Below are 26,080 nucleotides of genomic sequence, written 5' to 3'. Positions count from 1 at the left end.
AGAGCACATCAAATTGGCTCTGCAATTCGGAGAGAAAGCCTCCCCTGAACCTTTCCGGACCACAGTGCTGGGTCATGGCTCAGAAAATGAAGGCATAGAGGAGGGGGACCCACGGCAAAGAGTGCTGAAACTCAGCCCCAAACACTGGCCTGTGACAGACTGAGGAGTCAGGGCTCTCTGGGGCTGTGGGTAGAGGGCAGGAAACAAACAGGATGACTTGAGAGGTATGGAGGCCAGGCTCTCCCTGTACTCTCTGGCTTGCACAGAGGCAGGGGACTAGAGCAATGACTTCCATAGACCCTTCAAAGGAAGAGGACTCTCAACCTGTGGATTGCCACTCCTTTGGAGTCACGTGTCAGTTATTACATTACGATTTTTAACAGTAGCAAAATTACAGTTATGAAGTAGCAATGAAATAATCTTATGGTTGGGTTCACAACTTGAGAAACTGTATTAAAGGGTCGAAGCATTAGGAAGGTTGAGAACCACTGAGCTAGAGGCACTGGAGACTCTGTCTGTGGCTAGTCTCCTACCCTTGAGTCAATGCCTACTGTGGCCAGCCAGTGTAAAAGGCCACATACAGGAAAAGAGAAGAACCTGGCACAGCAGAGTGCCAGTGTAAAAGGCCACATACAGGAAAAGAGAAGAACCTGGCACAGCAGAGTCATGAAAAGGAGCCTAAGGGACTCTGTTCAGCACTCTGGGACCTGCACGTCAGGAAGCAGGCTGTCTGTACTTGCATGCCTCGAATGCCTGCTGGCTCACTCTCTGCATTCAGCTACAGCAAGGCAGAGGCAGTGCTCCAGGTCTGCTTCTGTTCACTGCATCCTCAGCCCCCTCAGGTGGGTACTGCCCAAGCTCTGGGGGCCCAAAGGAGGCAGTGAGGAAATCAAAGTTTTTTTGTTTTGTTTTGGTTTTTTTTTTTTTTTTTTTTTTTTCCGAGATAGGCTTTCTCTGTGTAGCTTTGGAACCTCTCTTGACACTTGCTCTGGAGACCAGCTTAGCCTGGAACTCACAGAGATCTGCCTGGGAGGTCAAAGTCTCTTGGCAAAACAAGTATTTACTAGGACCCACTGCCCAAGGAGGGCTTATGGAGATGCACCTGACTCAAGGAATGAATGAATGAGTGAGTGAATGAGTGAGTGAGCAAATGAATGAACAACTGACATTTATTGAGCATCCCTGTGCCAAGGCTTGTACTGGCCTTTGTTCAGCTTGCTCAGCTGCCTGAAGAAGTCCATCCATTATCAGTCAGGCTAGGAAAATTGACCAAGATTCAGAGAGGTGCAAGAATTTGCCCTTGGTCACACAGCACAGGAAAACTAAGGTGGGCCAAAGGTCCTCCAACATTCCAGGCGAGCCCTCTGTAGGTAGTCACCATAGGAGGACAGTAAGGTGGCCTTTCACACCGCAATCACGGACAGGTTATCACTTTGTTCATAGCTCAGCCCCTTCCACCTTACATGGAGGCACTTCAGACCCTCTAGGAGGCCACTCCACTTTGTGGAAGTTTGGCTATCTTTCCCTCCCCAGCCTATAGGCTCCTGGAACCAGGGACCTATCTAATCCACACAGGCACAAAACAGTTGCTCAATAAATGTTTACTGAAGGAACGGAAAGAATAAAAATAAACAAAGGAAGCAACAGCATGAGTGAGCCAGTGGTGAGCCTTAGCTGACTCCTTCAGCTAGCTTCATCCCATCTTTCCTGTCCTAGTGGTCAGACACTGGGCCATTCCTGCAACTGGGCCCTGCTGGGGCATGGGTTCCCTGCCCTTCAGGGGCTATGGCTGTGCTGAGGCGGGGAACAGTGTGTTGTATTCCTCCTGGAAGGTAAGGTCCTTGAGTCTGCGGACGGCCAAGGCTGCAGTCAGGCTCTGCCGGAGAGAGCAGGGGTAAGGCCACTGAGGAGGTGGAAGGGCAGAGCTGCTTCAGGAAGGCCAGCTGTGGCCAGCAGCACCATTCTATCAGGTGTTTCCCTTCAGTCCAATCACTATGTTTCTCTCAGCTCCACCCATCTCAGCCAGAGGTTCTCAGGGGTATCTTCTTCTCAAATGAGATCCCCTGGGTTCACCTTGATCTTCCTGCCCAGTCCTGAAGGCATTAGAGAGCTATGGTTACCATGCCTGGCCTCTGGGAACCACAAAACTCTAGGTCCCAATACTGGGGCTGATGAGTGCCCCAGAAGATGGGTGTTGGGGTCCTTAGAAAGAAAAAGGAGTCACTTCAGGGACAGCGGGGACAGGGAAAGTTGACTGTGCACAATCCGTGGGGTCTTGAAGAGTGTGCTGTGGGAGAAGGGAGGGGCCTTGGAAGAGGCGGCTGCTGAGACCCAACGGAGAGCAGGAAAGGAGGAACAGACATGACCTAGACCTCCTCGAAGAGGGGCCAACCTTTCAGGTGGAGCCCTTGAAACCCTGAACTAGCCCTGCAAAGATCAGGCTCCAGAATGTTGAACCCCTAGATATGATTTCCTCCATATGTAAGATTTTTATATTTGGAGACAGTTTCTCTGTGTAATAGCTCTGGGTGTCCTGGAACTCACTCTGTAGACCAGGCTACCTTTGAACTCATAGAGACCCACCTGCCTCTGCCTCCTGAGTGCTGGGATTAAAGGTGTGAGCCACCACCGCCGGCATTTTTTTTGTCTTTTTAAAGGAATTTTTATTTTAGGCTGGGTGTGGTGGAGCAAATTCCAGAACAGCAAAGACTATACAGAGAAATCCTTTCTAAAACAAAACAAAACAAAACAAAACAAAACAAAAAAAGACAAAAATAAATAAACACACTGCTAAGTGCCTGAGCCTCAGTTTCTCTTTTTGGAAAGCTAAGCCAATAGGAGCCTTTCTCCTGAAGTGGGGAGCCCCCGTGAGTGAAGATTCAGTATGTGAAAAGAAAACAAATGAAGCAGCAAAGGCAGGGCCTATGTTCAGAGACTAAAAGCAAAGGCAGGGCCTATGTTCAGAGACCAAAAGCAAAGGCAGGGCCTATGTTCAGAGACTAAAAGCAAAGGCAGGGCAAATGTTCAGATACTAAGGCAGGAGGGTCTTGGAGTTTAACACCAGTGTGGGCTATATTGTAAAAGCTGTCCCACATCAAGGCAAGGGTTTGCCTTGCTAAGGGAGGCTGAGGGTGGTGCCGGAACAGGGTTCCTTCCGGGAAGCAGAGCTCAGCCTAGCTACTCAAGAGGCCATAGCCTGGGGTGTAGCAAGTGGGGGCTCTACAGGCACCATACTCACCCATGTGAAAATGGAGAAGAAAGAGAAGGCAATGGCGGCCCGGGCTGCGTCCGTCCCTTCATTCAGAGGGTTGTCCTGGGGCTTGGAGACTTGCCACTGGTTGGCCAGGAAGCAGAAACCCACGAACCAGAAGAAGGCCCAGAAGCCTTGGGGTGCCCAGGGCCAGGCGAGATGTTAGTGACATGCAGAAAAGGGGAGAAAACAGGGCACAAAGGAATAGAGGGAAGGTTTAAGAGCATGCTCCCATGCTCTCCAACCTCCAAATGATGAGTAAAGAGGTGGAGCAGAGAGGAGCCAGGAGAAGACGAGGGCTGGGAATGACAGTTGGGGTTGGGGGAGACCACAGAGAGGGCAGGTCAGTGGCAAGTAGACACAGAGGGCCAGGAGCACAAGACCAGCCACGGAGTGGGAGGACGTTGGGGAGGGGGTGGGTAGCCACCTAATGCCTGCCACCCCCTGGCTTGGTCTGGAAGGTCAGATGCTAGTGCAAGGAGCAGGATGCAGCGGCCCTGTTCTCTCTAGAAAGAGAACTGGAGGAGAGGGGGAAACTGGGACAAGGTCAAAGTGGCTTTACAGGCTAAGGCCTGGACCTCCACTTCCCACAAGTGTGTAATGTCCAGAGGCTCCCCAAATGGAGCCCCTCTGAAGCTGAGGTCTGTGGGTACCCAGGGTCTCCCCAGAGCTGTCCAGGATTGAGCCAGGCATGTACCAGCCTGTCCCTAGAGGAATTCTGGGAACTCCATGGAAACTAGGAAAGACTAGTCCTAGTCTTTCTGGACGGTCAAAATGTCCCTATTTAGCCATTTGGAAACAGGGTCCACAGTCCTAATCATGCCCAAAGTCCCTACCAGGCTGATTCTGGGACTCCCAAGGTGAGAGACTAGCAAAGGGAGGTAGTCCTGCCCAGCAACAAGGGAAGGAGGGCTCCAGGATCCCCAGGCAGGGGTGCAGAAGGACACTGAGACCAGAGCTGACTTGAGTCCTCCCCATCATCAGGCACAGCCCCTAGTCTGTCGTTTTACTACCTACACTTCAGAGGACATGGAAGAGAGCTCTCCTCATGCTGTTAAGGGGTACCACCCGTACAGGCTCACCAGAGACACCGATGTCTGACAGCACAGCCTTCTTACGATCCTTGACACTGCTGATCTGTGGGAAGTACACATCCAGCGCCAGGTAGAGCAGGCAAGTGAGGAAGGCCAGCACCCCCACAGTCACGCCATAGCTGCAGGCATTGGGGTTTCGGTTGTAGATGCAGAACTCCTCCTCCTTGTCTGAGTTGTTGAGGTAGCCCTCATTCACGATGGAGCCAAAGACCACAATGGAGAAAACCTGCAGGGGAGGAACAGGTGTGAGCACATCCAGGCTCCCCCACCCTGTCAGTTACAGCTTGATTCACTGTGAACACAAGGCAGGAAGTTATTAAGTTGGAGGCCCAGAGAAGGAGGGCAACTTGCTTGAGGTCACACAGCACAGGCACAATCAGAGGCTTAAGAGCCTCTGACTACACACGTAGCCCCGCCCACCACCTGACACCAAGGTTCCACAGGGCTGGCTGGGACCCCAGAGTGGGGAACTTGGGTCCTCCAGGTCAACTTCTACAGTTCCTAGCACCTGCCCAGCCCTGCGTTGTATTCCTCTCTGACTGCCTAGGGCTGCTCTGGTCTGATGTCTCAGGCCTCATCCTGGTCCTACCCCAGGTGAATGGAGTGACAAAAGAAACACTCACAGTGGCAGCAATGCTGCCAGTGCACCCCACGAGTCACCTCACTTACAATCTTAGCAAATCCTGACCACTTCAGGTGGATTCGCGGTTAGCTCAGGCCATAGTGACCCTAGTGATCTGCTTCTAACCGACAAAATGTGGTTAAAAAGCGTGTGTGTGTGTGGGGGGGAGCCAGGTAGTGGTGGTGCACACCTTTAAACCCAACACTCAGGAGGCACTCGCAGGTGGATCTCTGAGTTTGAGGCCAGCCTGGTCTACAGAGCAAGTAAGAGGGAAGCCAGGGCTACACAGAGAAACTCTGTCTTGAACTGCTCGCCCAAAAAGTCTGGGTTCATGAGGCCCCACACTGCTCTGAGGAGCTACAGGTGGCTAGTGATTGCTAGGGGAAGGGCAGCCATCTCCCTCATGGTGTAGAACTGAACCGCCCTTGCCAAGTAAGTAAGCCCCTACTGTGCTCATGCAAGCAATCTTAATGCAGAAACACAGGGCTGGAGAGATGGCTTGGCAGTAAGAGCACTTGCTACTCTTCTAGATGACCCAGGTTCAGTTTCCAGTACCCATTTTGGGTGACTCATAACCATCTGTAACTCCATCTCCAGGGGATCTGACGCCCTCTTCTGGCTTCTGTGGGCACTGCACTCACATAGCATACACAGACACAAATGCCCACACATAAATAAAGCAGGAACACTCAAAGTCATGAAGGGAAGAGTGGGTTTGGCAGAAGGGAGATGAAAGAATCACTGGGAAAAATATGGTCACAGCACATTATATAAGTATGAAATTATGAAAGGATAACTTAAGTGATAAGTTATTGCTTCTGGCTCCCACTTGGCTCATTCTTGGCCTCCTGCCACTGCCTGTTCTACTGGAAGACAACTGCTGTGACAAGGAGCAGAGGAAAATCTCTAGCTTGAAGGTAGTTGACGCCCTCCATCAGCAGCCATTGGGAGTGGAGATGGGCGGAAACCCACAGTATCATGCTGGTGAACTTGAAACAGACGTATCCACAGTAAAGCCACCACATGAGACCGCTGCCCTAGCTGACACCATGGCTTTAGCCTGGGAGAGACCTGGAGGCAATGGCACCCACCTTAGCAGATCCCTGACCCACAGAAACTGAGATAACCTGTGCCTGCTGTTTTAGGTCATAAGTTTGAGGGCAATTTATTTTGTGGCAATGGCTAACTAATATACCAGTGTCATCAGCAATTTGTAGATGAGGCTATTAAAGGTGCTGGTATTAAGGAATGTCCTGAAGTTGCACAGCAGGTAAGTGACAGGAATGGGCTCCAAACATCCATGCTTCCTCCTTGAGCTGCTCTTCGTCCAGGAAAACCATAAGTGGATGTGAGAAGCTCAGATCTCAAAAGGCTTGCACCCAAGTGTGGCCTGAGGTGAGCAGAAGGCAGAAGCTGGAGGGATTGCTGCTTTGCGTCTGTGTGTGTACGCACACCTGTACGCTGAGGCTAGAAGTCAATGTCTGGGGTCTTCTTCTACTACTCTCCACCTTACTTTTAGAAACACAAGCTCACTACACTTGGAGCTCACTGATCTAGCTGGACTGTAGCCAATGAGCCTGAGTTGTCTGGTCTCTGCCTGCCCAGCACTGCTATGACAGGCTCATGACACTGAGCCCAGCCTTTAGATGAATAATAGGTATTGAACTCAGGTCCTCATGCCTACATAGCAAGAACTTACCAAATGAATCATCTCCTCAGCCTCTACTTTCCATTTATTTAAAAATATATTTTATAGCCAGGCGTTGGGGGTACATGCCTTTAATCCCAGGACTTTGGAGGCAGAGGCAGGCGGATCTCTGTGAGTTCAAGGCCAGCCTGGTCTACAGAGCTAGTTCCAGGACAGCTAGGGCTGTTACACGAGAAACCCTATCTCAAAAAAAAAAAAAAAAAAAAAAAAGAATTTTACATGCATTGATATTTTGTCTTGTGCACTACATGAGCAATGCTTGTGGAGGCCACAAGAGGGTGTCCGATTCCCCCTGGGATTGAAGTCACAGATGGTTGTAAGCCTCCATGTGGATACTGAGAGTCTAACCCTTGGCCTCTGGAAGAACAGCCAGTTCTCTTAACTGATGAGCCATCTCCTCAGCCCCTACTTTTCATTTTTATATAAAGAACTACCCTTCAGTATGAGCCAGGCATGCTCTTTGCCACACCAGACACCCAGGACAGGTAGTAAAGCAGAGATGATGTGGAACAGGAGAAGAGCCAAGGTCCGTTCACACTGTTTTCTTGTCCTGTCTTCTTGCATGTTTATACCATCCTACAACAGTGGTCCCATTCAGCTGTTGCCTCGTGACACTCTCGAGGCCTCAGTGCACTGTGCAATGTTTTAATTTCTTAACAAGAATCTCCAGATATGAAAGGGTGCAGACCACAGCCATATACAGAAGACAGACAAAGCTGCACTCAAAGGGTTTATGCAGGGTTTTTCTGAGAAAAGAAAGAACAAGCTTGAGACCACTGGTTCATGACATGGAAGGAAGATTACAACCTAAATGTACATTGATGGAAGAATGAAAACAGAAACCACAGCTCTTCACAGGGTGGGTTCTGATTCAGCCATACAAAGGAAAAAAGTACTGAAATAAGCAGTGAAACCAGACACAGGACTTGGGTGGAGTGCAGCAACAGGTACATGCTTTCATGCTTAGCATGCATGAGGTCCTGGATTTTTTTGTTTTTGTTTTGTTTTGTTTTTGAGACTGGGTTTCTCTGCGTAGCCCTGACTGCCCTGGAATTCACTCTGTAGACCAGGCTGGACTTGAACTCACAGAGATCTACCTGCCTCTGCCTCCTGAGTGCTGAGATTAAAGGAGTGTGCCACCACCACCCAGCCTGAGGTCCTGGGTTTTATCTCTGGTACCAAAAAACAAAACTCAATCTGGACACTAAAGGTCCCATGTTATGTGACTTCTTTCTTTCTCCTTCCTTCCTTCTGAAGGTCTCACTCTAGCCCTGACTGGCCCAGAACTCCCTACACAGACCAGACTGACCTTGAACTCCAAGAGACCTGCCTGTCTCTGCCACCCGAGTACTGGGATGAAGGGTTTTATATGATTTCATTTACCAGTTGTTTTCACCAGAGGAAAAAAACAGCAACAGAGGGCAGGGAAAGGGAGAATAAGAGTATGGTCTGATGGACACTAGGCGGTGCCCCACAACAGGAAAATACTAAAGGAAGCTAGATGGTGGTAGCACACACCTTTAACCCCAGATCTCTGAGTTCGAAGCCTGCCTGATCTACAGAGTGAGCTCCAGGACAGCCAGGGCTACACAGAGAAACCCTGTGCTGAAAAACAAACAAACAAAAAGACCGGAGGGCTAGGCTTTGGGTCAGCCACAGGACACCACTATCCTGCCTGTGAAGGGTTTCCTGGCTCACTCATTGAGTCTGCATCCTTACCAGAACCCATGACTCCCAGAAGGTGATTTAACCTGGCTCCCTAACAGAAAGGGAACCTGAGACGAAGAAGACACTCTGGATTCTAGTGCCCCAGGCTGACACCAGCCTATGGGGGAGGACCTGAAGGAAAGGAGGGGTGCCAGGGACCTAGGGGACCAGGTGGTAAGGTATAGACAGGCTAGCAGGCAGTTTGGGTGTAATTTGCAAGATCAATATGATGGCTAAGGCAGCAAGACTGAGTCCAGGCTGGTGGTCACAGGAACAAGAGAGTAGTGGCCCAAGCTAGGGTTTCAAAGACACTGTTGGGGACAGACTCTGAGGGACAGCTGCCTGGACCACCTGCTATTCAGTCTCTGTGCACCTTCATCTCAATCTGGCAGCTACAACAATCCAAGACTTCTTGCAGCAAATGGCCAGGTCCTGCACATCTCCAGATGCTACCAAACAAGCAGAATATAAAAGTCTCTTGATTAGCAGGGCGATGATGGTACACACCTTTAATCCCAGCACTTGGGAGACAGAGGCAGGCAGATCTCTGAGTTTGAGACCAGCCTGGTCTACAAGAGCTAGTTCCAGGACAGCCTCCAAAGCTGAAACCTGTCTCAAAAAAAAAAAAAAAAGTCTCTTGATTAGAAATATTTCAGACACAGGGGTCAGACAGGCATGCTCCATTTAAATAAAGAACTTGCTATATGCAGCCCTGGACAATGGTCATCTAGAAAAATTATCTTCTGGTAAGAAGGCTTAGTGGATAAAAGCATTTGAAGCACAAGCTTGGTGACCTGAGTTCCACTCCTGAAACCCACATAAAAGTGGAAGGAGAGGCGAGCGGCGGTGGCACACGCCTTTCATCCCAGCACTCGAGAGGCAGAGGCAGGTGGTCTATAGAATGAGTTCCAGGACTGCTAGGGCTACACAGAGAAACCCTATCTTGAAAAACCAAAAAAGGGGTGGGGGTGGGTAAACAACTCTGCAAAGTTGGCTTTTGTCTTCAGAATGTGCACCTTGGCACACTCAGGCATGCACATATATATACACAGGGGGTGTAGTTGATACGTAGGTCAGGCGCTTACCGTCCTGGCACTTCAAACCAAACAAAACACAAACCTCTCCTCTTAGGGAGGTTTACACACCAGTACCCAGAGCAGGGCATGCCCCACAGGATTGAGAAAGAGGTCTTTTCAGGTGGCTTCCCTTCCCTGGAGGCTATCGGCTAAAAGGAACGCCAGAGGCCTCTCTTGAGCAACACTGTATGCCTCCTGTCGCTGGAAAACATGCCACTACAGCAGAAGCTGAGAACAAGAGTGGGCCCCACTTGTCAAAAGCAAGGAAAATGAGGTCCCCAAAGGCTGGGAGGAGGACCTGGGAGGGGAAGCAAGCAAGCGGAAATTTGGGCTTTGGGGAGAGCAGAAGAGGAACCATTAAGACTGGGTCTCTAAGGGGAACCAAGAGGGGAGTCCTTGGAGAGGACTGGGAAGAAAGTGTTGGAGACCTGTGTCCCCAAGCGGGTGAGGAGCAAGATTAAAACAGTCTCAAAAACAGGAATGCGGTGGCCTGTGGCTCCAGAACAGCAGTAAGCTCCAGCTTTGGTCAGGCACTCACTACCGACTGTAGGCTTCTTGGTGCCTGAAACCCTTAGTGCCCTACAGAGGGCACTAAGGACCTTCCTGTAGGGAGTGACCCTGTGGGGTCCAATCAGAAAATCCCTGCTTGGCCTTCGGTCTAGCGAGCAACTTTAGCTATACAATTTCACCTCTCTGAACTGAAACTCAAGGGAAATAACTACAGCCCAGGGCTCCCGACACACTCTGAGGAATGAAAGGCCGCCCATGCCGAGCCCACGGGGGACCACCCAAGTGAGCATCAGAAGTATGCTGGGCTGATGTATGGCAAGGGGAATGGATGCTTAGGGTGGCAGCAGGTCCTGGAAAAGGTCAAGAAGATGCATTAGTGCTCAGGGAAGAGCCCTGAAGCCAGGCCCTTTGAGATGGACTGAGGAAGAGCCAGCCCTGCATGGATCTGGGGCACATAATCCGGGCAGAGGCATGGAAGCAGACAGGCTGGAGGTGGTAAGGATACGGCGGAGGAGTGGGAGGGAGAACAGCGGAAGCAGTGATCAGTGGGGCACAGGCCTGATGGGCTGGGGGGGGGCACTGTCTTTGGGTACAATAAGCACGGGAATCTGAAGGAACTGGGTGACAAGGCCTGGCTCTGAATCACAGAACCCTTCCCATTGGCCCTGCTCCTTCCAATGTGCCCCCAGCCTACAGTCAGAAAGTCACTTTTGGGGTTCTTCTCTACCATCTGGATATATCCTACGTTTCTAGGTATAGAGGCCAACTGGGCACCAGCCCCATTCACTTCTGGGGCTCTGCTCCCCCTCAGCTATGTGCTTCCCTTCTTTTCTCTGACCCAGGACCCTTCTAGGTCTTCTTCCTCAGAGACTTCCTAGCACAAGTCCCACCCCAAGCTCGAGGTTGGTCTCTGTGACAGGTGCAGAGAGAGCACAGAAACTGCAGAGTGCAACACTCGGGGAGCTGACCATGTCACATACACAGATCTGCACTGCATTGGGGTGGGGCCTGGGAGGCCTCTTCCTAGAGGTCAGTATTTAATTTATTTCACAGCAACTCCTGAGCACCTCATATCCGAGCACCTATACTAAATACAAGGTGGGCAGATCCTTGTTCACACTGAAGGAGACAGATATATATGTAAGTTCTGAAAAATACCATGAAAAAAAAACAAACAAACAAAAAAAAAAAAACACTAAATAGTGTAAGAGGAGACAGCCTGAGTGGTTGATGAAGTGACCACTGAGCCAGGGTACAGCAAAGACCCGGACCCAATCGGGTATCTCAAAAATGATGGCCCAGGAAGGAAGACATCTGAGAATTAAGATCACCAAGGTAAGCAAAGGCTGGCCCCCTAGGGTCAGGATAGGTCCAGGAGCCAATGCAGACTCAGAAGCAGTTGAGCAATGGACCTTGATCTGCCTGGGTTTGCAAAGAATCAGCTGGTCAACTCGGAGAGAGACTGCAGGGAGCTCCTGCAGTATCCTGTCTGGAAAGAGACAGGGAGCAAACCGGGGCAGGGCTGGGGGGGCGGGAGAGCCGCTCTCAGACTGCAAAGAAGGCACAGCCTGCAGATCAGTTCCCATGCTGTGAAGAATACTGACTTGAAGGGTGGACTTGATGATGACTGGAGAGAGAGATGTGCACCTTATGTACACCTGAAAAAACAAACAAACAAACAAACATACGCCCTGCAGGCCTACTGGGCACTATCTGATGGATAGTCTTCAAGGACCTACAGTCTCTGAAGGTCTCCAGAGCCCCCATAGGATTCCCTCAGCCTCACATGCAGCAATGATCTAGTTTTTCATCTGAGTGGGAGCCCAGGTGTCACTGCTCGGCTCTCACAGATGTGGAGAGAGAGAGGAAGGGTCTACAGAATATACTCAGACCCACCAGACTGACACACTCATTCCTACCTTAGGACTGTGCCTGAGGACACAGGCTTCGATGGAGCCAGCCCTGGCATACCAGGCTCTGAATCCAAAGCTGGTGCCCTGTGCCAGGCAGCCTCCCTGGGTAGTTCATTAGGGCCAGATCTGCAGAGACCGCAGGGACTCACAGAGTAGTGTAAGCAGACACCAGAGAACCGGAAACTAAACCAGAAAGAAACTCTATATGGATCCAGCAGCAGCCAGGACATGGGAAAATACATTGCGGCAGTTGGGTGTGCCATAGGGAAGGGGAAAAGGTACTCAGAAGCAGAACCAGGGGATAACAACAGCAGAGGAGGGGGCTGGAGAGATGGCACAGAGGTTAAGAGCACTGGCTGCTCTTCCAGAGGTCCTGAGTTCAATTCTCAGCAACCAAATGGTGGCTCACAACCACCTAATGGGATCTGATGCCCTCTTCTGACTTGCAAGCCAACATGCAGACAGAACACTATACATAATAAAATAAATCTTAAAAAAAAATAAAAAGCTGGGCATTGGTGGCTCACGCCTTTAATCTCAGCACTCAGGAGGCAGAGGCAGGCAGATCTCTGTGAGTTTGAGGTCAGCCTGGTCTCCAGAGTGAATGCCAGGATAGGCTCCAAAGCTACACAGAAAAACCCTGTCTCAAAAAACCAAAAAAGCAAAAATACAGCAGAGGACCCAGACAGGAAGACAGGACCCAAGGGGATCGCCTAACTGTGTGTGGCAGGCTCAAAAGAACCTCCTCCCAGGGGGCTGGAGAGATGGCTCAGAGGTTAAGAGCACTCACTGCTCCTCCAGAGGTCCTGAGTTCAATTCCCAGCAACCACATGGTGGCTCACAACCATCCGCTCACAACCATCCGTTATGAGATCTGGTGCCCTCTTCTGGTGTGCAGATATACATGGAAGCAGAATGTTGTATACATAATAAATAAATAAATAAAATCTTTAAAAAAAAGGGCCTCCTCCCAATGGCTGGAAAAACTGGTGAGGAAGGGCTGGTGAGATAACTCAGCAGGTAAAAGGTTCTTGTTGTCAAACCCTGGTGTCTTCAGTTATATCCCAGGAGCCACACAGTGGAAAGAGAAAATAAAAGCTGTCCTCCAACCTCCATATGTGTGCTGTGAGAGTCACCCCTGAATACAATAAGAAACTAGAAGGGAAAAGCCCAGATAATCAGCGTGCCTCTGCCATGGTTTCCACCTGCTTCTGAATCCATCCATCCTGTCTTTAGAAACAGATCCCAGATGGTGCCTGGTGTAAACCCACAGCCAATTTAGAAGCAAGCCAGAAGCAAGAGCAGATTAGAGAATTTCAGGATACTGGGCTGCTAAATTCAGAGGTGCAGAACATGAGACACCCCAGAAGTCCTGAGCCTCTGTAACCCCTGACCTCTGTGCCCTGTCAGCCATCTGGAGAATAAGGATGGCACAGCTGCAGGGTGCTGGAAAATTCTGCATATGCTGTTCCCCCATAGAATGCTTTTTCCGTCTAACAGGGGCAAGACAATGCCTTCTCACTTTGAGACCTTGTTAGGATCTGGTGACCCCAGCAACCTTCTGGACACCTCCTTTTTGGTGGCTCTCCCCACCCTGAGCCCACGGGTTGGAATGTTTACTATCTGTTTTTCCATGAGACCCTGGGCCAGCCTGCAGCTCTGAAGGGCCAGAAGCTAATAGAAAGTAAATATTAAACTTCACTGGGACCCATATATCCCAACAAAGTAGCTGCTACCCCATAGGGAAGCTGAGGCTCAGCAGGAAGCAGAGGCATGACCTCTGCCCAGCCTGCACCCCCCCAGAGCACTCCATGACAGAGCCAGCACCCCATTTATAGCAGCTTCCAAAGAAGGGCAGGTTCCAGGGTACCACGATAGTCCTGTGCAACCTGCCCATTTCCTAAGGAACCAAATGACCAGTATATTTAGAGAACAGCCAGGAGGCCTGTGCCTGGGCCTGGGCCAACTAAGATCAGCACCCCTTCCCAACCTGTCTCACAGCCAGCACAGGACAGCAGAGGCCATTGTTGCCTCAGCAACTCCAGAAGTCCTAGCTATTAAAGGTGCCATTTTTGGGTTTTGTTGTTGTGGTAGTTGTGGTGGTGGTGGTTTTGTTTTGGTTTAGTTTTTCAAGACAGGGTTTCTCTTTGTAACAGCACTGGCTGTACTGGAAGTCTCTCTGTAGACCAGGCTAGCCTCAAATTCACAGAGATCTCCCTGCCACTGCCTCCCAAGTGCTTAAGTTAAAAGCCACGGCCTGGCTATAAAGGTGGGTTTTTTTTTCCCTTTGTTTTTGTTTTTTTTTCCAAATAAATCTTTCCTTCTTTATGTTTCTGTTTATTTTTGTGTTGGTGTATGCCATGTGTGTGCCGGTGCACAAGGCAGCCAAAAGATGATATCAGATCCCCTAGAGCTGGAGTTATGGGCAGTTGTGAGTTACCTAACATGAGTGCTGGGAACTGAACTTGGTTGGGTTCTCCAGAAGAGCAGCAAGTACAATTAACCCCAATTTGGCCTTGAATTCACAACAGTCCCCCTGAATCAACCTCCTGAATACTAGGATTACAGGCATGTGCCACCACACTAGTCCGGAAAGGTCTTTAGATAAATGCCAGGTTTACCCAGCTAAGCTGCAGATAGCATCCCATAAAAACCCCTGCACCTTAAGCACCCAATGACACCTTCCTCTGGCCTTGCACAGACATTGATTCCTAAGCCAGGTGGCTGGGAGGAGCCTGGTCCCCACCCTTTGGTTCTGGCAGCCAGACAGCCTGCTTATCGCCTCAGGGCCTTCTCTAATTGAGTCCCATGCCCCAGACAGCAGCTAGGCAGACATCACTAACCCCAAATACTCTCTTCATCCCAGCACAACTCTGAGACAAGCAAGGGGCTCACCCCTAGGTTCTTCCAAGACCCCCATCACACACAGGGTTCCATCTACCTACCAGATCCCAGACCTAGGTCAGACCTCAGCCCCCAACCAATCTGGCCACCTGGCCTGTTACATCAGCTTCCACACATAACTCTGTAACACTTGTGTTACCACCCTGGATCCAGGCCACCTCCACAGATCTTTAGGCAATGACAACAGTCACACCAGACCTTATCTTTAATCCTAAATCGGGGCATGTTAGCTAGTCCCCTGTTAAACTGACACTCACTTACCCAGGAAGTGAAATCCCCCTTCCCACTGTGGCCCCACCCCACCCCCGCTTCCCCTGGCTCCTTATCAAGCTCACCATCCCATGGCTATGAAACCTCAAAGCCTTTGCCCTTGGCTGGCCCTTGGCCCAGGATGCCTAACTTTCCTCAGATCTTCTAAGGAGGCCTGCTCCTCTGCATCTGAACTTCCACAGGAACCACACCACCCCAGGAAGCCTTTAGGATTCTCAGATCCAGGACAGCTTCCAATCAGCTTTGGTAACATTATTACATAAGTTGTTCCCTATAGCTCAGTCGTTGGGTTCAGTCTTCCAAGACACAGCAGGAAGGTCAGGAGAGGCCTGGAGGGGGGCAAGAGCCAATGTGACAGGCACAGGCAGCAGCAGAATTCCAGGACAGAACTCAGGATCCCTGGCAGATATTACCACGTGCACACCCCTGAGCACAAGGTGCTCACCCCCTAAACTTACTGTGAGCCGAGGCTGGCTTCTGGCCAGCATCTGAGCTGCAGCCCCCCTCCCCAGCCCCAATCCTACTTCCTGGGCCTGGGACAGGCAACCATGCTGAGATGAGTCAGCTGCCAAGGGCCCTATTACAGAAAAGTCCATAACCCACAAATCACGTGAGGGAAGCAGAGAAGCCAGCACAGGGACGCGTGACAGCGCCCAGCAGCAGCTCATCTGCCTAGAGAGCTTGGGCCTCTTCTCCCGATAGCCTTAGATGTGGCCACTGGGGATTAGGTGGTAATCTTCCCACAGGCTGTCCTCAGCAGTGGGGGTGGGCTGACTGGGCATGGCACAGAGACAGTTCTTACTGAGTGCTGAGATGCTAACCAACACCCCGATCCTGAGGCTCTGAAAACACAGGGCCTAACACGCTCACCAAGAAGGGGATAACTGAGACCCCATAGGGCTGGCTGCCTTGACTGGCCAGGGCTCCATGATCAGTACCACCTCTTCCCCCTTTGGAAGGAAGAAGTAGAGAAGTTTCCCCACTGTCTGACCCCATCACAGCTAGGCACTGGTGAATCCCCACTTCAGAGATGGGACAACGGGGGCTCTGGAGGTCCTCAGCTAGTGAGGACAGGGTTCACCACTCAGCTGCTGGCTCTTGCCTTGCCAGATGATGCCAACCCCAGCCTGACACCACCATTTCTCCTAGCCCTGCCCTGCCCCCTTTGGAGACACTCAAGGTGGAAGAGGTTGCAGCCTTGCCAATTCTCAATTATCTGCCCTGTGTACAAGGGCAATTCGGAGTAGGGAGCAAATTGGAACGCCCAGGAAGGCTTCGCAGGGGAGATGACAGTTCTGATAAAATGAGGGGGGGAGTGGGACAAGTCTCACCTCACACACCCACAGTATGGAGCCCTCCCAAAACGTCAGCCATCACCCCAGCACTGGGGGCCTGACAGAGTCCCTGTCTCCAAGGCTTACAACCCAGCTCAGCTCTATGCCCTCAGCCTATGCCATCAATTCCTGGCTGCCTCTGCCTCCCGAGTGCTGGGATTAAAGACGTGCACCACCACTGCCCAGCTGGTTGGTTCTTACCCTGCTAATGCTAGTGTCACCTCCCTGTCTCAAAGCCAAGGTACGAATTTCCTCCTGGTTCTCCACGCTCACCACCATATTTTAACTGGATTCCAGACCATATTTCCCTCATTAATGTGGAAGCCTTCGTTGCCTAGAGTAGGCAAAAAACACTCACAATACAGGTTAAATCAGAGGACAGAGTGTACACAACCTATGCATCTGGATTCAGTGGAAGGGCATGCAGAGGCCCTTGCTGCCAGATGGGTACCACGGAGATCCATTTATAACAATCAGCCACAGGATTTGCCGATGTGAAGGTCATAGATGAGCCTGACCAGAGGGAGAGGAGGGGGCGGGGAGCGAGCCTGACCAGGGAAACAGGGAGGGAATGGCTTCCTATGCTGAAGGGGTTAAGGCCAAGAGCTAAGAGGGGAACCTGAGGGTGGAAGGGCAAGTGGAGTGAGGAGAGACGCTTCTGACGAAGACACAGGAACTTGAGTATGTGAGAGGGACAATATCCAGGAGCCTGGGCCACCAAACAGGGAGCTGGTCCAGGGCAGAGTTGGGAAGTAAGACTGGAAGTAGGACGGATTTTCAACCTAGCCGTGGCAGGTGAGTGCAACTGCACAACAGTGCCAGAACAGGGACACATAACTACTGAGGGTCCATGGTGGAGAGACAAGAAAGTGTGTGTGTGTGGGGGGGGGGGGGTCAGGCACAGGAGGGTCGGTGGCTCAGAGGTCCAGGTACAAGATCACGGGAATCAGATGAGGGGAGAGGCAAGAGGGCTGAGGACAATTGGACATGGAATGAGGATGCACCTGCCTAGGGTGTGGCTGGTGGCTGTGTTGGATGAAGATGAGACATGGAAGAAGAGAGGCCAAGGTGTGAAGAGAGAGGGAGAGAGAGAGAGAGAGCGAGAAGTAGGCACAGTGACCAGAACTGAAGAGCTGCAGGCCAGGGAAGGTGGAAGAAGGGAAGGGAGGTCTCAGGGCTGCTGGGCAGTCCAAGCTGGAGGAGGGTCTTCAAGACCAAGAGGCTTCAGGGACAGAACGGCCCTGAGCCTGCCCACCTCAGGCCTGATAAAGGGAAGGTGGGAAGAAGAGAATGGCCCCCTACTGAGTGGCTTCAGGGTGCAAGGGTTAGGGGGCAGACCAGATTACAGTACAATTTACATGAGGAGGTCACAGGTTAGGACTTCAGGAGGGATGGAGAAACTGAAGACTCAGGGAACAGTCCGTGTCCATTTTCTCTGTGACTGTAGGTTACCTGAGAAATCTCGCTTGCTAGGGTTCCTTCATGGTCCCAGCCTGGGCTGACAGCGTGGGGCTGTTCCAGCCAAAGAGCTATCTCTTCCAAGTCACTTCCCCTGCACCTGCCTCCTCAACAGAGAAAATGAGCCAAACTCCAAGCCTGGAAAAGAAGGCTCCCCCAGAAATAAGCAGTTATGACCATCCTGCCAAGCTCCAGCAATATTCTGCTCTGTCAGACATGTGTGCCAAGGAGCCTCCCTCTGCTGCAGTGTGTGTGTGTGGGGGGGGGTCAGAGGTCAGCATAGGGTATTCTCTCTATTGTTCTCCACTTTACTTTTTGAGGCAGGGTCTCTAAGTGAGCCTGCAGGTCATTGATTTAGCTAGGATGGCAGAGCTCCAGGGACCTGCCTCTGTCTGCCCACACCCAGTGCTGGGGCTACAGGCTTACATCTGGCTTTTACAAGGGAGCTAGGGATCCAAACCCAGGTCGTTAGGCCTGCACAGCAAGCACTTCACTGACTGAGCCATCTCCCCAGCCCTGTTTGTTTGTTTGAGACATGGTTTCTCTGTGAAACAGTTCTGGCTATCTTTGAACTCACTCTGTAGGCCATGCTGGCTTCGAACTCACAGAGATCCGAATGCCTGTGACAGCCTAGCACCAGGATTAAAAAGGTGTGCTGCCGCCGGGCATTGGTGGTGCATGCCTTTAATCCTAGCACTCGGGAGGCAGAGGCAGGAGGATCTCTGTGAGTTCGAGGCCAGCCTGGTCTCCAGAGCGAGTGCCAGGATAGGCTCCAAAGCTACACAGAGAAACTCTGTCTCGAAAAACCAAAAAAAAAAAAAAAAAACAGGTGTGCTGCCACCACAAGGCCTCTCCCCAGCCTTTTTGACACTGCTTCTTTAAGGGTGGCCATACCATGGAGCTAGAGAAAGGGCTCAGTAGTTACGGGCAATTTCAGTTCCCAGCACCTACATGGTGGCTCCCAGCCATCTGTAACTCCAGTTTCAGATGATCTGATGTCTTCTTCTGGCCCCCAGACACCAGGCATACAAGTGGTGTATAAAAATACATATAGGCAAAACACTCATACATAGAAAATAAACCCCAAGCAACTGTCCTTTTCCTACTTAATAAATGGGGAAACTGAGGCTTTAGAACATCTTGCTCTAAGCAATGCAGGCTGAAGGAGACTTGACCTGTGCCCTGCTTGCAGTCTTTCTCTCTCACCAGGACAGCAGGTTTTTCAGGTCTGGCTTCCAAGCCTGGCTTCTCCAACTACCTTGTTATCTGCCTCCCTTCCTTCCTTCCCTCCCGGTCTTTTCCCCCAGGCTCAGCTCATGGGGCTGAGGACTCACTCACTCACTCACCTATCCTAGCACCTCCAGCTCTGGGCTTTAACTGCCATCTGAAGTGGGGATAAAACTGGACTGCACACCTCTAATCCTAGTCATTGGGAGAAAGAAGATCAGAAGTTCCAGGACGACATCCTAAGCAAGTTCAACAGCAAGACCTTGTCTCAAGCAGGGGATGGTGCACACCTCTAATCCCAGCCAGAACTCACAAAGAAACCCTGTCTCAGAAAAACCAAAAAACCCCCAAAACCCTGTCTCAAACTAAAAAGTTAAAAATTGAGGCTGGAAAGATGACTCAGTGGTTAAGAGTACTCATTGCTCTTCCAGAGGACCCGAGTTCAGTTCCTATAACTCACATAAAATGGCTAGGAGATCTGATGCTTTCTTCTGGCCTATACAAGCACCCACACTCATGTGGCATGCATACACAAACACACATGTATGTATAAATAAAAATTAATCTTAAAAAAAGTTAAAAATTAGCGAGGTATAGTGCCACACACCTTTAATCCCACACTAGGCAGGCAGAGGCAGGTAGATCTCTGTACAGTTTGAGGCCTGTCTGGTCTACAGATTGAGTTCCAAGACAGCCAAGGTTACACAGAGAAATCCTGTCTCGAGAAAAAGAAAATTGGCTGAAGGTAAAGTACAGTGTTAAAGTACTTGTCTATCATGCATGAAACTCAGGACTACAAAAACAAACATAGTAACAATAATAACGATAAAGTGAGAGAAAGAGATTAAGCAAGAAAGAGCTCACCAGCTCACCACTGCCACAAACCTTCCAAGTTCTCCAATCCCATGCCACAGATGTTGATAAAGGCTAGGAAAGAGATTCACTGCTCAGGCTAAAGCCCAGGCAGGCTCCTACCAAAATACCCATGGGCCCAATTTCCTACATGTCTGTGTCCAGCTCACCACACCCTGGACTTGAGACATATGAGAGTTGGCAGAATCAGAGAGGCCAGGAGGGCTCCAGGGTAGACAGTCATAAATGGCAAACCTTCCTCTCTAGGTGCCAGAGCTGTGCCTGGATCTGGAAGAAAGCAGGCTGGACAGGACAACATCCTACCAGCCAGGACACCTGCCCCCAGAAGCAACTGAAAGCCAGGTCTCCAGGAGAACACAAGAATATGACTCCCTGGAACTGAATATGAAGCCCTACGGCTCGGATGTTCCTAGACATGAGAAAGAAACCAGACATGGAGACACACACCTTCAGTTCTAGCAGAGGCAGGTGGATCTCAAGGCCAGTCCAGGGCTACACAGAGGAACCCTTGGGGGAAAGACTTATATAGAACTCTCCCTGTATCCTTAAAAAAAAAAAAAAATTCTATCTGGGTGGGTGTGGTGGCGCATAACTTTAATTCAGGTGGATTTCTAAGTTTGAGGCCAGCCAGGGATACACAGAGAAATTCTGTCTCAAAGAGAAAAAAAAAAAAAAAAAAAAAAAAAGGAAGGAAGGAAGGAAGGAGGGAGGGAGACAAGAAAAAGTGAAGGTACAGAAGAGACTGCTCTACAGTTAAGATAACTCCATGATCTTTCAGAGGGCCCATATTCAGTTCCCAGCATCCTAGGAGGCTCATAATGCCTATAATTCCAACTCCAGGGTATCAGATGATCTTTTGTCCCCCTCACAAATGTGTACACACACAGACATAAAAAATTAAACTTTAACTGGGCGTTGGTGGTGATACCTTTAGTCCCAGCACTCAGGAGGCAGAGGCAGGTAGATCTTTGTAAGTTCGAGAGCAGCCTGGTCTACAAGAGCTAGTTCCAGGATAGGCTCCAAAGCCACAGAGAAACCCTGTCTCGAAAAAAAAAAAAAAAATTAAACTTTAAAAACATTTAAAAGGGGAGGGCTTGCCTGGCATGCCTGAAGCCCTGAGTTCCATCACTATCACTATCAATTAATAAAAATAGGTGTTGTGGCACAGCCACTAATCCTAGCCCAAGAGAAAGATGGAAGCAGGAAAATCAGTTCAAGGTCATCCTCAGCTACCTATCAAGTTTGAGGCCAGCCTGAGCTATAAAGACCCTGTCTTTAAAAAAAAAAAAAAAAGAAAAGAAAAGAAAAGAAAATGAGGGGAAAAAAAGGATAAAAAACAGATGGAGGCAACAGCTTGCAGTTGCCCTGGACAATGTCCTAACTCTGTCTTCCCCATCAAGTGCAGTCTGGCCCTGCCCAGCCTGAGGGAAGGAGTGACAGGAAATAGTAGAGATAGTTTCAGTCAAGGGACAAGTGGGTTCTGGGAAGCCCTACTTCTTCTATCCCACTGGAGTCAAGGAACTCCACGGACTCAAGATCCATGAGGTCCAGGTTGGGAGATACCCTGAGGCTTGTACAGTAAGGCTCTGAAGAGCATCTTTTGGAAAAACAACAGAAACAATGATCATACTGATACAACTTCTACAAACCCACCCGTCTGTGTGCTGGGACCATAGCTGTGGTGTGGTGGAGTCCTGGGTACCAGCTGCTTGTACAGGATTGAATGACCTGGGAATCTGGGGTTATGATAAGCCAGGAAAGTTCCAGTAAACCCAAACAAATCACTCCCCTTAGATCCAGACAGAGCGCAGGCTCCCTTAACTACATGGGGAAGTCTGCTGCTGCCAGACCCCACAGTAGATGAGAGACAGCATTGGGGCCCCATATCTGATGAGAGAGGGCATTGGGGGCCCACTCCAGAATTTGTTAAGCTGTCTCTACATACCACAGACTATTAGAAAAGATGGGATGGAAAGAACATGGCATGATGTGAAATTTACCCTCTCTCATTCTTTCTTTCCCTTGTTTTCCTTCAGGGCTGAGGTTGGAGACAAGGGCCTTACACTTGCTGGGCAAGTGGTCTGCCACTAAGCACACCCGCGCAAGCCCATCTTCATCCTTTCTAAGGGTATATTTCTTTTTTTTTTTTTTTTTTTTGGTTTTTCGAGACAGGGTTTCTCTGTGGTTTGGAGCCTATCCTGGAACTAGCTCTCCGTAGACCAGGCTGGCCTCGAACTCACAGAGATCCTCCTGCCTCTGCCTCCCGAGTGCTGGGATTAAAGGCGTGCGCCACCAATACCCAGCCTAAGGGTATATTTCAATAGTATTATATATAACATGTTGTCCAATCACCATGAATGATTTTTGTGCTTTCCAATAACCAGCAGGCATTACTTTAATGATCAGATAAGGGGGAAAAATGTTTTTACTTCTTTTTAGACAGACTCATGTAGCCTAGACTAGCCTTGAACTCTTGATCCTCCTGCCTCTACGTCTGAGATTTTAGAAACATTTTTCTCCAGCCTATAGTACATGCCTTTGCTAAAAGTATAAGGCACTTGGAATCCAGATGCATGAGCCGGGCTGTGACGTCATGAAGTCCTTTGGGCTGGAATTGAACTTGATCACCTTTACATCCTTTCCAATCTGGAAACTACAGGATTTGCAGTCTCCCCTGCACCAGAAACCCAGGTCTTTAGTGACAAGACTTTGGATTCAAATGCTTGTGAGTGCTAGGCTAGATTAATTAGTTTTTCCCTCCTGCTCAGCATTTCCTCCTTTCACCCCAATGTATACAAGTGTAAGCCCTCTGCATCCCACTAGACCCAACATGACATCATCTCCATGAAGCACCTCTATTCCACAGCAGGGAGACCCTGTCCTGGCTCCCTCCCCAGTGAGACTGTGGGCTCCCTGAGCATCATGGGCTGAGCCTGAGTCATGCTGCCTTCCCTCTGGGCCTGGCAGACTCAATAAAGCTTTGCTAAATGAAGCCATCTCAGGTAGAAATGACCCAAGCAAAAAAAAAAAAAAAAAAAAAGTCCATACTCCTTCACAAAGCTTGTGCTTCCACCTCCCAGTCAGGTGCCCCAGAGGTCAGAGGAAGCGGCACCTAGCCAACCCACCCCACCAGGATTCCCACTTTACCCAGGGTCTCCAGGGACTTCTGCAACTTGGGGAGCGCCAAGAATGAATAAATTCAGTGTCACAAAACCTCATGGATGTATCTGGGCTGCATGGCCAGAAACAAGGCTTCCTATAAGGAGGACATTTAAACATTTCCTAAGACCATCAGATCCTGACAGGGCCCTGAAAACCAAGAAAGGCACCTCAGCAAGCCTAGGTCACAGCTGACTTTAATCACAAAGGCCAAGGGTCCCTGACCTGTGTCACCAATCCAGGCTCTTCTGGTCTTAGCCCTTTAGGAGGGAGCCCCAGATATGCAGAGGCAAAACCCTCCTCCATGAAGCCAGACAATCCCAGAGGGCACCAGTGCCCACAGGCCTCCTCTCCCTCAGGTGCAAAGCCCCCAGACCGCCTCACTTCAAGCTGTTTTTGCCCCACCCCCCAGGTTTGAGCTGAGTCCCACTTAGCTCTGGGGGTCCTGCACCGACTAGGTGGGCAGAAGATTTCGACCAGACCGACCTCCTCCCTGCTCTCCACTGCGTGGAAGGGACCTTTCTCCAGGCAATACCTAGGCGCCACTCAGGAGTATGCTGGGGTTGGGAGTGGGAGTATTGTCGATTCATAAAATGTCAGAGCTCAAGGGGGCCTCTCCCAACCCTGTAAATCGAGAAACTAAGGCATGACAGAAGAGGTGACGCTCCCCACCCAGCTCAGAACTGAATCCCTCCTCGTTTCCCTGATTTTTCTTGGGTGGTTCCCTGCCCAAGGTCACGCGACGAAGCAGATGCGGGTCTCGGCGAAACCCTGGTATCCTGCTCCAGACTCAGCGCTTCCAGCGAGCCGGGTGAGCAACAAAACCTGGTTCCAGGTCCTCGCCCCGAACGCGCGCGGCAGGTGCGGCGGTGCGCCCTAGCGAGAAGATCCACGCCCTGATCCGCGCCCCCCAAAAGCGGCCTTGAACCCCGGCTCCGTCCCCACGGACGCGCGCGAGCCAAGCCGCTAGCTGCAAAGCAGCGACTGCCTGGAGGTCACGGCGATAGGACTGAGGAACTCAGCAGCAGGGGCCGGGAAAGCAGCGTGCGGCCGGGATCCCCTGCACTGGCTGGGCCGCCGGTCCCGGCCAGGTGAGGTCGCGCCGGTCTCCGGCACCCCGAGCCCCAGCCAGCCTTGCTACGTCCTTACCCAAGACACGACGCGCAGGATAGTGTGTGGCTGCCGCACCAGGGTGTAAGGGTCGAAGGCGCCCCCGGCTTTGCCCGCTCCGTACGCACCCCCTTCCATCGTGGCTGCACCGCGCGGCGCCCCCCGCTCGGCGCGCACCGCCGACCCGTGCGCGTGCGCGGCGCCTCCGCCCCCTCTCCTGCGCGCGGCTGGTGTGGATGGGGGCTTCCGCCAGGGGGCGTTCGTGCACGGCAGGCGAAGCTCGGAGCGCGTGCTATGGTGGGGGTCTCGGTGCCGGGCGCGCACCTCGCCAGCGGGATGACCTCTGCAAAGTGGCACGGAGTAGGGGTGTGGACAGAGAGTGCAGATGCGTCCCCGCCTTCGGGAGCCCTCCGAGCTGTAGCTCTTCTGGAAACCCTCTTCGTTATTTGTTTGTTTATTTATTTGCTTCTCTCCTGTCGCTGTCTGTCCCAAATAGAGTGAAGGGGCTCTAGTTTGACCGTACGTGGCTCATTGAACGAGCTGCTGAATCGCTGGTTTCAGGAATGATCCCCTCTAAGGGACCTGCAGAGCCTCTGGCCCCCAGAATCACCTTGCCTCCTCGCTCCACCGATGACGTCATGCATGCGCACCCCCATCTGGAGGGACCTGTAAGAAAGGCAAAGGCTGGGGGGGACGGAACACCACAGACCTTGTGAGATTCCATTCCCTCTCCACCACAGGTCCTTGTGCCTCTTTCCTTAATCCAGTAGTTAATTATGTATTTTATTTCTTATTACTGTCTCTCTGCTTGTCTGTGGACTCCAGCTGGTCAAGTTAGGTATTGTTTGCTATATCCAAGGCCTCACAAACAGTTGGTGGTCAATAAATACAGCCTAGTCCTCATGTCATCCTCCCTCTCCCACCCCACCCCCCAAATCCCAACACAGTTTGACCTAAGGGCTCCAGGGTTTGTTTGTTTATTTTTGAAACAATCTCTTGTAGTCTAGGCTGGCTTCTGGAACTCATCATGCCATATGGAGGGAGTTGATTTTGAACTTCCAATCCTCCTGCTTCTTCCCAACTATGGTGTTTCAGGTCTGTGTTACTATACCCCTCTGTAATGGTATAGAGAAATCTTTTTTTTTTTTAAAGAATTTATTTATTTATTATGTATACAGTATTCTGCCTTCATGTATGCCTGCATGCCAGAAGAGGTCACAAGATCTCATTACAGATGGTTGTGAGACACCATGTGGTTACTGGGAATTGAACTCAGGACCTCTGGAAGAACAGTCACTGCTCTTAACCTCTGAGCCATCTCTCCAGCCTAATGAGAAATCTTTGAGGCAACGATTATACTATGATCCTATAAAACTTCTAGAAGAAAACAAGAGAAGCCAGGTATGGTGGCACATGCCTTTAATCCCAGAAATCGGGAGGCAGAGGCAGGTGAATCTCTGAGTTTGAGGTCAGCCTGCTATACAAAGTGAGTTCCAGGACAGCCACAGCTACACAGAGAAACCCTGTCTTGAAACACCCTCCCCCCCCAAAAAAAAAAGAAAAAGAAAACAAGAGAAAATCTTTGCAACTTTGTGGATAGGCAGAATTTTTCTTTTCTTTTCTTTTCTTTTGGGGGGGGTGCAGAAGAGGGGGGACGTTCAAGACAGGGTTTCTCCGTGTAACTGTCCTGGCTGTCCTGAAAATCACTCTGTAGACCAAGCTGGCCTTGAACTCACAGAGACCCGCCTGGCTTTGCCCTCATGTTTGTATGTGCATCATATTAGTGCAGTGCCTAGAGAGGCCAGAAGAGGGCGTGGGATCCCGGAGAACTGGTTACAGACCTTTGTGAGTCGTTTGTAGGTGCT

General features: G+C 50.7%; 1 protein-coding gene across 2 annotated transcripts in view; it reads right to left on the bottom strand.

Moving 5' to 3' along the window:
• Syngr1 (synaptogyrin 1) overlaps positions 1-24,409 on the bottom strand; it is a 29,141-nt gene extending 4,732 nt beyond the window's left edge. Inside the window, exons 1-4 of one of the 2 annotated variants that reach the window (XM_027404040.2) lie at positions 24,255-24,408; positions 4,333-4,570; positions 3,239-3,384; positions 1,152-1,876 (exon numbers count right to left, since the gene is read on the bottom strand). In XM_027404040.2, coding sequence (XP_027259841.1) covers positions 1,784-1,876; positions 3,239-3,384; positions 4,333-4,570; positions 24,255-24,353 — 576 coding nt within the window. In that variant the 5' untranslated portion in view covers positions 24,354-24,408 and the 3' untranslated portion in view covers positions 1,152-1,783. Of the gene's footprint in view, positions 1-1,151; positions 1,877-3,238; positions 3,385-4,332; positions 4,571-24,254 lie in introns of those variants that run through there. The other variant, XM_027404039.2, reaches the window with a different exon arrangement.
• Between the last annotated feature and the right edge of the window lie 1,671 nt (positions 24,410-26,080).

The sequence above is a fragment of the Cricetulus griseus genome, chromosome 2 (genome assembly GCF_003668045.3).
Source record: "Cricetulus griseus strain 17A/GY chromosome 2, alternate assembly CriGri-PICRH-1.0, whole genome shotgun sequence".
NCBI lineage: Eukaryota > Metazoa > Chordata > Mammalia > Rodentia > Cricetidae > Cricetulus > Cricetulus griseus.
This window is presented reverse-complemented; position numbering and strand designations above follow the sequence as displayed.